General features: G+C 37.6%; 1 protein-coding gene across 3 annotated transcripts; it reads left to right on the top strand.

The window, feature by feature from the left end:
* Nucleotides 1-4,539: 4,539 nt before the first annotated feature.
* Nucleotides 4,540-13,776, top strand: LOC306855284 (cyclin-dependent kinase 4-like). 3 transcript variants are annotated; one of them, XM_079393860.1, is made up of 8 exons: nt 4,540-4,849; nt 6,289-6,522; nt 8,328-8,463; nt 10,124-10,291; nt 10,793-10,902; nt 11,701-11,751; nt 12,030-12,165; nt 13,105-13,776. In XM_079393860.1, the coding sequence occupies exons 2-8, from the start codon at nt 6,305-6,307 to the stop codon at nt 13,174-13,176; spliced, it is 891 nt and encodes a 296-aa protein (XP_079249986.1). In that variant the 5' UTR covers nt 4,540-4,849; nt 6,289-6,304; the 3' UTR covers nt 13,177-13,776. The 3 variants fall into 3 exon arrangements, with proteins under 3 accessions (XP_079249986.1, XP_079249985.1, XP_079249984.1); XM_079393859.1 differs by having other exon boundaries at nt 4,635-4,849; nt 6,269-6,522; XM_079393858.1 differs by having other exon boundaries at nt 4,635-4,849; nt 6,235-6,522.
* The last annotated feature ends 921 nt before the right edge of the window (nt 13,777-14,697 follow it).

Genomic DNA, 14,697 nt, shown 5'->3' with positions numbered 1-14,697 from the left:
CTTACATCTGTCTCACATTTAGATTGAATTCTTCTGCATTTATTGCTCCTACTGAGCAAAGATAGGCCAATAAACATGCTAGTGAAGTGACTCGGTGACTCTTGATTTAACAGAGAAAATCAGCTTTCACTGTTTCTCTGAATCCTCTTTTGTCCATATTACTTAACAAAGGCACTTAATCAAGTGAACTTAAATAAACAAGTCCAGTGAAATGAAGTTGTTTCATCAACACAATACTAGTGAGTAAATTGCACAAATAAAAAAACACATTGCAGGACATGGTGAGTGACTGAAGGCCAGGAACAACATGAAAAAGAATAATGATGCTCATTATGAGTCTATATAGAAGAAAGATGCAGCTTTTCACAATCCATATTGTTTTTTGTTTTTCAAGGACATTTATGAAAACCTGAGAAATAGCCCAGAGGTGTATGGGATTACAATCACAATTAGCCAACAACAGTGATCCATTCAAATTCCAAATGTCATAGGACATAATCAAGTCCCGTCCTACATTTGTTTCTTGTTTAAGAAGCCGTTTCACTCAGATATATGTAAGAATAGAGAAGACAATTGTGTGTTTAGCTCAGCATGCACTCGTCATAATGGAGTCAAGAACAGAGGAATAATTTCATCCCAGGAAAGATTCAGACACAATCTCTTGATTATAAAATAGTACACCAATCAGGTGAAATGTTTGTCAGCATGCTATGCTAACCAGACATATTTTTGATTTTCAACACTATTAACAAAATGCTTCAGTGCATTCAGTCCTTTAGCTGCAACTTGTTCTGAAAATCACCGGAGCAGGTTGTGGTGGATAGTATTGGACAAAATATATAGATGGAGTATTTTCAGTTTCTTACAGAATTCTGTTGCTTGGCCACTAATAATTACTTTGTGAAGCACAGCATGTATCCGGTGTTGTATGTTGTATCTATTGGCAAAGGTCCTTCAAGGTAATTTGGAAGGGTGGGATGTCCAAGTCACAACATCTAGCTACTGGGGTACCTCAGGGCTCAGTTCTTGGATCACTTTTCTTCTCTGTCTACATGGCATCACTAGGTTTTGTCATTCAGAAACTGAATCAACTGAATTTCTCAGACCACATTGCTAAAACTGCCTGGTCCAGCAGATTTGCTTTATACAACATTAGGAAGACCAGGCCCTTTCTTTCAGAGCATGCCACACAACTCCTTGTTCAAGCTCTTGTTTTGTCCAGACTTGACCGTTGCAATGCTCTCTTGGCAGGTCTTCCAGCTAGTTCTATCAAACCTCTACAATTAATTCAGAATGCGTCTGCAAGATTAGTCTTTAACGAGCTGAAAAGAATGCATTTCACACCTCGGTTCACCAATTTGCTCTGCACCCCTTTACCTAAATTCACTACGTATGTGTGCTCTAGAAGCTCGTGTTCTGCAAGTGAAATCTGCAGTAAAGTTCCAGCCAAAAGATGCACAAAATCACTTTCACCGTCTTTTACCGTAAATGTTCCCTCCAGGTGGAATGACCTGCCCAGCTCAATCCAAGTCCTTCAAGAATTTTTCAAGAAAACCTTTCAAGAAATGGTTAAAGACACATCTTATCCATCCACACTTGACCCTCTTGCACTCTCTATTCAATTTTTATTCTAACTACTTTTTTTTTTTTTTATAAAATAAATTGACCCTCCAACACTAGTGTTCTCTATTCTTTACTTGTTTTCTTTCTATTTATTATATATAAAAATAACAACCTTGCTACATGTACTGCATTAGACTAATAAAGACTCGTCGTATATTACTTGCATTTTATTGCTCTCTTGTTGGTTCTGATTGCTTCTATTGCACTCGTTTGCTTTGGATAAAAGTGCCTGCTAAATGTAAATGTAAATGGATGTAAACACACATTTCAATAAATTAACATATGCCAAATATTATATAGGTACATATTATATAGTCATATCAAGTAAATTAAATGACCATTTTGAAAGATCATTCATTTCCAATCATTGAAGTCCTAAAACATCCTAAAACAACTTGAGAGATGCAGGCAGTTCCAGTACAACATCCTTCAGGCTAAATCCAACAGAAAACATGCATCCATAAGGTGTAAATGTACAAGATACATATCCAGTCTCGCTTTTGATAGGTTTAGTTAGCACAGGGAAACATTTTCACTGTTTTTACTGCACCAAAACCACCATATTTTGTGGGCTGGTGCCTGCCTGGATTCACCTGTAAGAGGCTAGTGACCGTTCCTTTGCTCCTCTTCTCCACAATCCAGATTGGTGTTACTTTGAGATTTGTTTTATTTTATGAATATATTTTTGGTAACATGCTATTTTGATAGTATACTTTGAAGTAACTTATTCTAGTAACTCTAACCTAAATCTAACAGTCTACTTATACTGAATCCTGCCTTATTGTTGTGGCTTACAAGCCAGCTGTGACAACTCCAAGTCCATGTAATGTGAAGACCTAGCCTGTTTTCAGAATTTGAATATCTAGATCTTTTTGGTAAGTGATTGTTCTTGTGGAACTGATGAAACAAGCTGTTCAGTCCAGTTCTTCAGAATGACTGCAGTCACACACAGCTGTTCAGAATCAGCTAATTCCAGCCCTGAGCCAATGGGTGGATTTCACTCTGGGGAAGTCCAGTTTTAGCTTCGCAATTATATATTTTTTTGGCCTTTCAAAACTGAAACCCCACCAGTAGTTCCTCAAGGCACTGGTACGCTCTTTCAATTCAACCAGATCTAAAATCATCACACTGTTTTCATTTCCTGTGATATGTGCTCTACGATCTCTAGAGATTTGAGCGGTGCATGTGTTTCATTCAGGAGCTTCATCACAGGAGTTTGAAATCTTTATTTTGCACTGGTGTATACAGTCCTAAATCTGCTTTCTCATGGGCTACATTGGCTTTGATTTCTGTTAGGACATGTTTCTGCTTCCTGATGTGTAATTGTACACACATGAATTTGTTTTCTAACCTTACTTTATAATGTGACCACATTGTCACAATGAGAAAGCAGAAAACTGATTTGTCTTTGCAATAAATAAATAAATAAATAAAATACGACACTGCATATGTATCCAGACCCTTAACTCAGTACCTTGTTGAAGCACCTTAGCTACAGCTCAAGTTTTTTGGGGTAAATAAGATTTGTTTGCCTGGATATGGGGATTTTCTGTCATTCTTTTCTGCAGATCCTCTCTCGCTCTGTCAAGTTGAATGGGGACCATCAGTGGAGAGATGTTTTTAAGCTTTCTCCAGAAATGTTTGTTAAGTTCAAGTCCAGTCCTTGCTTTACTGTTGGGATATTGCGCACCTGCCAGGTGGATGTGATGCTGAGGCTCATCAGACCATGGGTTGGTCCCTTTTTAAAAGAGGAATGGTGGATTTGATTTATTTTTCTATTTTGTTGGATGACTTTATCTTTAATATATTGGTATGGTATCTGTACTATTAAAGTCTGCATGAAATCCAAATGGACCCTGATCGTTGTAGTCTTTACTTGTGACACTGAAGTGCCACCTTTGTCAATTCTTAAAGGGGCAGTTCACTCAAAATTGACAAATCTGTCATCGTTCACTCATCTTTCCAAACTCAAGAGACTTTGGTTCATTTCTGAAACACACACGAAAACATTTTTAATGGAATCTGAGAGATTTCTGTCCTTCCATTGAAAGTCCATGCAAACAAAACCCTGATACTTCAAAAAGTTTATAAAGGCAGTGTAAAAGTGATCCAGTAGTCAAGCAGTTTAATCCTAGTCTCCTGACTTCTTTGAGATTTTGTTGTCCATATTTATTGAGCTCTATGTTTGTGCATTGATCAGTGTTTATATGTGAATAAAAGCCTACATTAATTATTGGATTAAACGTTTGATTCATATTAATTACATTTAGTTATGTCTTTATGAACTTTCTGACATGTCAAAGTTTTGGTTACATGGACTTTCAACGGAGGGACAGGTTTCATTAAAAATATATTATTTAGTGTTTACAAGAAGAACAAAAATCTTCAAGATTTGTAATGACGTGACATTTTTTGGGTCGGGTGGACTATCCCTGTTAGTAACTCTTAAACTCCTTACTCTTAAAATGATATAAGGTTCACTAATTTTATGATCCATTTTAATGTAAAGGAGAATATATTTTAATGCTAAGATAAAGAACAAAAATATTACATATGCAGGGTAGAGAGAGAAAAAATAAATAAATAACTGCATGTGCTTCTTACCAAAGATTTTTACGTTCAAAATGTGAGTAAACTGTTTAATAAAAAAGTCTGTTATTTATAATTGTGTACTTTTAATGATAAAGGGAGTTATTTAATAGTTAAAATGTGAGGTAATGGTTAAAGTGTGTTATTGGGGGAAGTTTAATGCTTAGAGCAATGGTTCTCAAACTGGTCCTGGGGACCCCCAACCACAGCATATGTATGTTTCCTTCATTTAACACACCTGATTCAGCTCATCAGTAGAATCTGCAAGACTTGAAATGGGTGTGGCCTATTAGAGAGACATACAGCATGTGTTGGCTGGGGGTCCCCAGGACAGGTTTGGGAACCACTGGTTTAGAGAGTGTTATTGAGGTGAGGTGATTGGTTGTGTGAAGGGTCTGATCGTGTCGCTCCGCCCTGAGATCAGACAGGAAGTGAATGGAGACAGACTGCGAACAGGCCAGAGTTTCACTCACACTCTTTCGTGAAATAAACTCATGAAAGATCATCTGAGCGCGCGCCACTCAACAGCAGAACACCTCTGAAGCGCGCAGACGGAAGAACCCGCTCGGAAGAGATGAGATGCGCGCTTTACTCTTCTAAACTAGTTTAACTAGCTCTACACGCGAGGAGAAACGTGGTGAGTGTCTCTCTTGAGTGTGTGTGCGCGCGTTAAATGACACGTAATAGCGTGTCGTTTGATGTCGTGTTGACGCACTGTTCGGATGTGATTTGTTGACGTGTTATGGGCTCTGTAAGTTTAGTGAGGGTCATATTGTAACTGATGAGACTGATCTGCTCATCCTGCGAGTGTGGGACTGTTACAGGCCAAACCCATGTATAACTCTACTTTACCACAATACTTCAGACTACAACACTAGCAGTATGCCTTTTTTTCTAGAAAGATTCACTAGTATAAAACACCATGATAAATGCATATTTGTTTTTTGGACAGTCCAACAAGTATCCAAGCAGCTGTCTGGGACAATGGCCAGTTATACAATGAGTTCCCAAACTTTTTAAAGCCACTGATCCCCATCCTCAAATACAATGGCAGCTCTATATTCTCATCATTCTATACTCTTTAAACCCCAATTTATACTCTAACATATTTCAACCTTTTATATTAAGTGAAAACTTCCATTACACGTTATTTTAAGGTGTCCTTGTTACATTTAGCACTGAGTAATATTAATTAGAGTTTAGCTTAGGGTTACATGCATGCAATTATGCGTCATTTATTGTTATTATAATAGTAATTACATGTAACGTGTGCAGTGTTGGGTAAGTTACTTGGGTAATCCACTACAAATGACTAATTACTACTTTAAAATTGTTATTTGATTACATCACTGATTACTGCATTTAAAAAGTAATGATTACCAATTACTTTACTTTCAAGTCACTTTCAAGTTAAAGGTCATTCCTTGCACACTGAGTCTGAATTTTTCTTATGCGATGTCTTCATTATCCTTTCCTATCAAAATACATGCTACGGAAAAATAACTACGTAACTGCTCCCTAACTTGTTTGGGAGTAACGCAATATTGTAATGCATTACTTTTAAAAATAACTTCCCCCAACACTGGTGATAGGCAACCTTTCATTGCATCTAAATGTTGTAGGACTCGTCTGCATTTTAGCTCTCATTCTCCGGTGATTTATTAAATGGCAAAACATGATTTTTAACACTGCTTTTGTAACTTAAGTAACGTAATTTTGACAAGTAACTGTAATCAAATTACAGAAATGTACTGTGTAACGTGTTATAGATGTTCCAAGACCACAGGAACCAGATGAGTCCTTTGCACAATCTGATTCTGCTTTAGTCTAGATATAAACGGCTGATTTTGTCTGGCCAGAGGAGAATGACACCATTTCAACAAACTATTTCCCCGTCTAAATACTGTAAAGCTGATAGAAAGCTGGCCTGCTAACATTGTTTAGAAAGCATAATGAAACACTAATAATGTCAAATTTAATTTAGGCTATTATTATTTGATAAACTTTGTTGGGGTTCCCCAGCAACCCCTAAATGGCAGAGTTTGGTGTCATACAGCGTGTTATGGGCTGGTCCAGCTGTTTGCTGCAGGTCATGGCGCAGGAGAGCGTGGTGCAGTACGAGCCGGTGGCGGAGATCGGCGGCGGCGCTTACGGGACCGTCTACAAGGCTCGAGATAGAGACAGCGGACAGTTTGTGGCTCTGAAGAGTGTGAGAGTGCAGACCAATCAGGACGGCCTTCCTCTGTCCACGGTGCGAGAGGTGGCGCTGCTCAAACGACTCGAGCAGTTTGACCATCCCAACATCGTCAGGTACCTAAACACACATGCTCAGGCATGTTCTGTGCACCAGCTTCAACAGGAACCTCATTCATACGTTCTTTTACACATTCAGGTTTTGTATCACATTTTACTATGGCTTCAGTCAAATTACTGTCATGTTCATTTTTTAAAACAATAACTCCAGAGTGGATGTCATTTTATTTCACATCAGGTCTCAGACGAGCACTGTGCAGTACATTATTCCTCCTTCATTATTTGATCATTTAGGCCTATGTGATTCTTTCCAGTGGTGGTCTGTGTTCTGCTCTGCAATGACCTGCACATTAACCAAGATTTAAAACACTGAAAGTGAGACAGTCTGGAGAAACGGGTCTTCTGTTTGCTCATTCTCACAGCACAGATATGTCCGCTGTTACTGATAAATCAGCTAATTATGTTACATATTTACTTTGTTTGGAAAGTAGCACATTACAATGTATCAGAGAGAGAAAAGAATGAAAAGGTCTTTATGGACCATGTAATGATGATAATTGCAAAATCAAATATGAAGCAGTAGGTTAAACGTCGTTTCCCCCCCCCCCCCCCCCCCCCCCCCCCCCCCATCTTTAGCATCAGCTATTCAAATACAATCTTAATGTTTTTAGAGGGTCTTTTACGCTGTTGAAAATATCCTGTTAAATTTATGGTTAAAATCAGCTATTGTTGCCAAAAGAATTGACACTGAAAAGTACAGTGACAACGTTTGAAGTGTATCAGGATGGCATATTGGTAGTGGCACCTGTATATTTTACAGCTTATACGCGTATAGTAAGTGATGTTAATTTACCAAATTACTTACAAATATCTGCTTTTTACCTTTAAATGCGTGCTGCAATTACTGGTTTTCACTGTATATTAAAATTGACCATTTTTGAATAAACTAGAAAAAAACTATAAAACTGACAGTATTTTACAATAAAATCACATAATGTGATGTTAAAGCATGTATTTATTTTTTTTTTCACTGTAGCTTATAGTTAATCAGTTAAGAGGTTAATACTAGTATTTTTCTGTAAAAATTAAATTTTTAACAGTGTATGTTATTAAACACTGTCTGTACTAGTCTTGTTTAAACTAGATCTGTCACGTGATTATAATTTACCATCTAATTAATTACATAGTGTGGTGATTAATTAATCTAACTGTCACATCAGATTTGGCTGAGAAATTACCCCAAAAGATAAGTTAAAGCCAATATTGTGATAAATGAGAAAAGCATCAAAAACTTCACAAAAAGTAGCTTTAGAAAAATATATATTTAATATGGTTCAACACTGAATTTATTACTCAAATTTTTAGGCTTCAAAGGCCGAAGAAGATGATCATTAGGTAAATATCTTTAGTAATATCGGTTTCATTTTAAAAATATTTATCATTTATTTGTATTTTTACCTTTTTATAAGACCAATTTTCTCTCCTAATGTATGCATCTTTTTTTTTTTTTTTTTTTTTTAATTCTTACATTTAATCAATAAATTCAATTCAAATAGCAAGACACTATAGGGCTGTCACCAACCAAAGGACATCAGTAAAACAATCTTTCTTTGCCATGCACAGGTGGCACAGAAGCTGCATCTGAATGGCATTTTCATAGGCTGTTTAGTGCAGGATGTGAATGCCATTAACCTGCAGTTACAAATGCATAAATGATGTTTTAAAACAATGTTAAATACTGATATTAGAAGATTTAAAAAAAAAAAAAAAAAAAAGGAATATACTTTTAAATATAAAATAAATTCTCAGCAGGTTATTATGTGCATACAAACAGGCACATTTGATTTGTGTGATGTGTTCAGGCTGATGGATGTGTGCGCCACGCTGAGAACAGACCAGGAAACTAAAGTGACTCTAGTGTTTGAACACGTGGATCAGGACCTCAGGACGTATCTGGAGAAAGTGCCAGCACCCGGACTGCCCATCGACCAGATCAGAGTAAGATCACCAACACGTTCACTCGCTCACACGCTGCAGAAGCCTGTACAGGACTTATCCAGCTCTGTAGGTTCGTTCCTGTGGCGATTTTCAGAGGATTTGTGTCGTTTGACTGAGCAATGAGAACTATGTGAGGAGGAAAAAGGGTTGCACTTTATTTCGATAGTCCACTTTAGACATACTACTAACTATAAATAACTTTGTAACTACATGTCTACTAACTCTCAGTAGGGTAGGTTTAGGGTTAGTAGAATAAGTTGACATATACCAGCAAAGTTTCTCATAGTCAGTATGTTGTATGTTGTGGACCCATCAAAATAAAGTGTTAGAAGATATTAAGCAGACAGTCTAATAATACTCCAATGACTGCTAGTTGGCATGTAGTTGCAAAGTTACTGTTAGTAGAATGTCTAAAGTGGACTATTGAAATAGTGTTACCGGAAAAATGAATTCTGTGCTGATCCAGATGTTTATCTTATCTCACATGTGCTCAGGGTGTGCTAGCGATTCGATCACGTCAGCAGTGTGGCTCATTCTTGAAGCAAAGTTTTTCCTGAATGATGATTATATTATTTTGGATCCAGAATAACGTGTTCGGTGTGTGATAGAGTAAACGGGAATAACACATGCAGCGGCAGCCTCCCTCGGGTCCTAAGGCCACTACTGCATCTTTCTGGAAAAACAAATGTTTATTTATAGTTATTTCTAAAGTCATTATGAAAGAACTTCATTATTGTTTATTTCAGTCTAACAAATAAGTTCTTGTTAAAAACTAAACAAAATAAAAAAAATAAGTTGCTTATTTCCACATTGGAGAAACTTGTTTCCAAAAAAAAGAAAATATATCGGCATCGGCTATCAGCCAAAATGAGTTGAAAAATATTGGCATATCCAATTAGGGTTGTTTAGAAAAATAAAGAGAAGTACTTTTATTTGGCATGGACACATTAAATTGATCAAAAGTCACGGAAAAGACATTTATAATGTTACGAAAGATTTCTGTTTCAAATAAATGTTTATCATTTGAATTTTCTATTCACCAAAGAATCATGAGAAATAAAATGTATCACAGTGTCCACAAAAAAAGAGAAAAAATAATGAACTGTTTTTAACATTGATCTTTGAAGTGAATCAGCATAATAATCAGCTTTGCATCACTGGAATAAACTAAATTTGAAAGATATTTCACATTTTAAATGGCAAAAATATTTCACAATATTAATATTTTTGCTGTTTTTTTGGACAATGTTTACAAACGCATTTTCCATCATTACATATGTAATGCAAACGCTTGCATGTCCTGATGGACAGCAGCGAAAGCTCCCCTGTGTGAGCGGAAAGGTTTGACATGCTTTAAAATGAAACGAGCCACCCATGTTCCCATCACTCGAGACAGATGTAGCTAACACGTTTCATTGAAGTGTCACTTTATTTTACAGTCCTATTCCACATGTACATAGTAATTACAATAACTAAATACTAACCCTGAACCTACCCCTAAACATAACCTTAACCCAATTAGTTACCTTATGTTTTTATTTCAACCAAACCCTAACCCTCTAGTACATATGTGCAATAATTAATATTACTCAGTACACACTAATTACACTGTAACAAATGCACATGCAAATAAAACGTATTGTGTTTGTGTGTGATGCAGGATTTGATGCAGCAGTTGCTGTGTGGTCTGGCGTTCTTGCACTCGAATCGAGTTCTCCATCGGGACCTGAAGCCAGAGAACATCCTGGTGACCAGCAGAGGGCAGGTGAAGCTGGCTGACTTCGGTCTGGCGCGGATCTACAGCTGCCACATGGCGCTCACACCGGTGGTGAGACGGGAACGCTTTCTCTTGTGGTGGTTTCTGTCAGTGCTGTGAGGAATCATTCTCAGGGTCTTGGGGTTTTGATGCCAGAATTGAGAGACAATAAAACCGAGAGACCCTGCAGGGAATCTCGAGTGTGTCTCCATACACTTTAATACAGTTTTTTCCTTTAAGGTGTGTTCTATACATTTCCTGTCATTGTTTATCTTCTTTTGACTGTGCCTCCCATCTGCTTCCTGGAGCAGATAATAGGCCCTAATTTACGTTGCGTTAAAGGAGGAGACCCTATCATGTCAAAAGATGTGCAGCTTTATCTTAAACCATACGTCAGCACATTCCATTCTTCTGCAGGCCTTCTACAGATACCATTTTATAATAGTAGAATAACTTGATACATAAATGGCTATATTGACATTGGTTACACTTGATTAATTTATCTTTTGATTAATAAAACTCTTCTACACTGCAGTGCAAACACCGCTGATGCTGTGTTCTCTTGCCACTCAGGTGGTGACGCTGTGGTATCGCTCTCCTGAGGTGCTGCTCCAGACCACTTACGCCACGCCGGTGGACATCTGGAGCACCGGCTGCATCTTCGCTGAGATGTTCAGACGCAAGTGAGTCTGACCGTGATGCTCATAAAGCGCTGTGTGTGCAGTTCAGTAGTTAATCAGACTGAAAGCATCTTCTAGGTGGCTTTAAATGCTCATGTGCAACTATTGAGTGCCTTATTAGTGCACATCATACTGTCACATCAAAATTATGCTTTTTTTGAAAAGCCCTCAAAGATGCTGATGCTGGTAGGTTATTTCATAACAATTAGCTTGATTAACGAACCAAATTCACAGGAATGAACATTATTTAGAACATTCAATATATAGATTTGACAAATACGACTTATCAGCACAATCTTGTTATTGATTCATTGTATCAGCTAAATTCAGTATCAATCAACCTCTAATTCTTATAGTTATGTTAACATATTAGTGCAAACCAATTTCTGTATATTAGATAAAACATGTCTTGAGTATTTAAAACGGGCAGTTAGCCTGTTTTGCAGTTGAATCTTTTAAGTAAGTAAAATAATCTGAAATGCATTATTTTGAGATTTTATGAGTTTGTTCTGTTTGGACTTGAGCAGATACATTTACATTTATCAGATGCTTTTATCCAAAGCCATATCATTCATCAGAGAGCCAACAATATTTGTATGATACAATGGCAGATTATATACTACTCAGCAGTATATTGTATATTTCTCAGTAGCTTTGAATGTGGCTCATCCACTCAGAACTATGCTTATGAAAGTTTTTATAAACCAGTGATTAATGGCTCTATTTTCCCATCAGGTCTGTTGATTAGCTCGTTGATTCATTGGTCATTAATGATTCATAATGTGACATCTCATCTTTCAGACCTCTCTTCTGTGGAGATTCAGAGGTGGACCAACTGGGCAAGATCTTTGCGTACGTAAAAACACACATGTTCTTGTTTGAGAGGCTGATACTGGAGAGACCAGCGCAGTACATGTCATGGCAGATCATCAACAGCACACATCTCTCAATACATGAGCGACAGCAGCAATGCCTTACATGTCAGAGCACTTGAGCCTGAACCACTGACTCGACACACAGCTCTTTGACAGAGAGACAGTCAACATTTCACATGAGATTCTTGTCCAGTGACTGCGGATTTCATTGCTTTATTAAATCAACATGTGATTAACACTGGTGTTGATTGACAGGGTGATCGGCCTGCCGGCTGAAGACGAGTGGCCCACTGATGTCACTCTGTCCCGGCAGAACTTCAGCCCTCAAACCCCTCAGCCAATCACAGACTGCGTTCCTGAGATCAGTGAGAAGGGGGCGGAGCTCTTATTGGTGCGTTTACATTCACTGTCACTTCACATACAGCTACAATTTTACCAGCGTTAAAACAAAAAGTGCTAAAGGAGCTGTAAAACTGTAAAAAGCTGGATTATGGGGCAAAGAAATTGCATATATTTTTTTAAAATCTTCTATAATTATATTTTTATTTTAATAACACATTTAATTGCCTGTATTTTTATTCACATTTTTAAAATTTTTAATAATGAACCTACAGGACCAGCATATAAGCTTATGCATTTATTTATGAAGAGAACAGATGAATAGAGACTGTGCATCACTTTTCATGTTCAACATCACCGCAGAGGCCACTAAAAACAACAAAATATGCTAGGGCTGGATAAACAAAAGATTATTATGAACCAATGTCGATTCTTAAATCCCAATCGATTCTGTTTTCTGTTGATGAATGAACCATACATCTAGTGCGCCTCCCATCCAATAAATCATAATATAGGCTAAGCTTTGTTACTTTTGATATTAAACAATGTCTCAGATTTCAAATTCTGTCCATTTTATTAGGAAATTCAAGCGATTAAATACCGTTTTGGCGCTCTTTAATGTGGCATGTAGACCCCTCAGATCAAGCGACGCGGTAGCTCATGAACTGATCATCTCTGATCAAGACTAGTGACAGTTTTATGTTTGTTCTGGAGCTGATGATCCCATGCTCACTCACCACCGACTGGACTGGAGTGGGAGTTAGTTATAAATTACTATAGATCACCCTCAGTGTAATCTGTCCAAGTGACATTTCTGTCACTAATAACAAATTCTGGAAAGGATGGGAAATGTTCAGTTAACGTGACCTGAGTAGTATATGAAATAGTGATACTAATTTAAAGTAAATGTTTGTTTTGACTGGTTTCTACACACAATAACTATACAAATAAACTAACTCAATCAACACCGTTTTGTTTTCTGTCTGAACAGGAAATGCTGACGTTCGACCCGTTGAAACGAATCTCTGCGCTGAATGCTTTGGAGCATCCATTCTTTTGCTGAATGAGCGCTTTATTCCCATTATTCACTGCAGTATGAGGTCACAAATGCAGCCTGGACCATGAAGAGCTTTTTTCCATCACATACTTAAGGACTGAACATTCAACCATACGTGTGTGCGTCTGTGAGTGTGTTCAGTGTTGTACAGGATGAGCAGGCGTGATGATAGACTTGAACTTTTAAGTGTCACATTTCTCTGCCTTTAACAGTGTATTGTGGGTCATTGTAACATTATCATTTACAGGTGCTATGACGCTGCATTTCATTTCTCTCTCTGTGTGTTTGTGTGAGAGTAAGTCTGTTATCCTGTGTCCAGCATCGGTGTGCTGATTTCACTGCCGCTCTGTATGTTTCCATCAGACAAAATAGATAAACGGCCCCTAAAACTCACTGATTAGTGACCAGGATCATGTCCTCACTGCGTGAAGTCTGCTAAGACTGCCTTTAGAGTTGGAGAAACCATTCATGACTTTTCCCATTCAACTGAAATAAAATGATTTTGTTCATAAATGTGTGGATTTAAATTTTTTTAATGAATCGTCATACATGAAATAATTTAACTGTTACATGAGATATGATGAAATAAATCTGCTGAATTGAATCAAATAAGTTGTAATGCGGCATGTTTGTGGATAGGTTATGTAAGTGGCGTCATGTCTTTGTGTGGGCGCTGATGTGTTGTACTGTTGAAAGTCTAATCGTGACTCCCAGATCATCTCAGATAACTGTATGTCTCAACAGACCTGTATCATATTGATGATTAATGTGAGCTGCCTGCTCTCCTGTCCGTGTTTACATTTACATTTCTGCATTTGGTAGATGCTTTCATCCAAAGCCACTTGTAGTGTATTCGAGGATTGCATTTCATAAGTTCATGCAAACCCATGACATTGGCATTACTAGTGCCATGATGATGATGCTGCTGCTGCTGATGATGATGATGATGCTGCTGCTGATGATGATGATGATGCTGCTGCTGCTGATGATGATGATGCTGCTGATGATGACTCCCGCAGAGGAAACATTTCTGGCCAGACTCACCTTTACTGCTCTAATGATGTCTTTAACGGCGCTGGCGACAGTCCAAGCAGAAAACCCATCACTGTTAATTCACTGTAATTAGTCCATCTATTGCAAGAAAGACATTATGTATGTTGTTCTTGGCTGTTCCTAAAGGTTTAAATTGTATTAGTGTTTTTGTTGCATATGTGACATGTTTATAAATGCAATGTTTTTTTTTTTTTTTTTTCATACAGAAAAAGAAATATTTTTGTTTTGAAGTCTTTTTGTAGTCACGTCACAGCCTTTCTATGAAGTTCTGTCTTTTCTTGTTGATACTGTATTCTCTGATATTCTTCTGTCATTCCAAAACCACAAGACTTGTATTGTCTTATGAGGGCCCCAACACCTTGGTTGTGTGACTGGGGCCCAACATTTGGTGCTACACCCCTGCCATAAACTCCACCATAACACACGCTCATGTATGCGTAGAAGCAACCTATAGGAACTTTAGGTGATAATACA

This window comes from Barbus barbus (assembly GCF_936440315.1).
Source record: "Barbus barbus genome assembly, chromosome: 35".
Taxonomy (NCBI): domain Eukaryota; kingdom Metazoa; phylum Chordata; class Actinopteri; order Cypriniformes; family Cyprinidae; genus Barbus; species Barbus barbus.
Note: the sequence above shows the minus strand (reverse complement) of the source record. Positions and strands in the feature narration are given on the sequence as shown.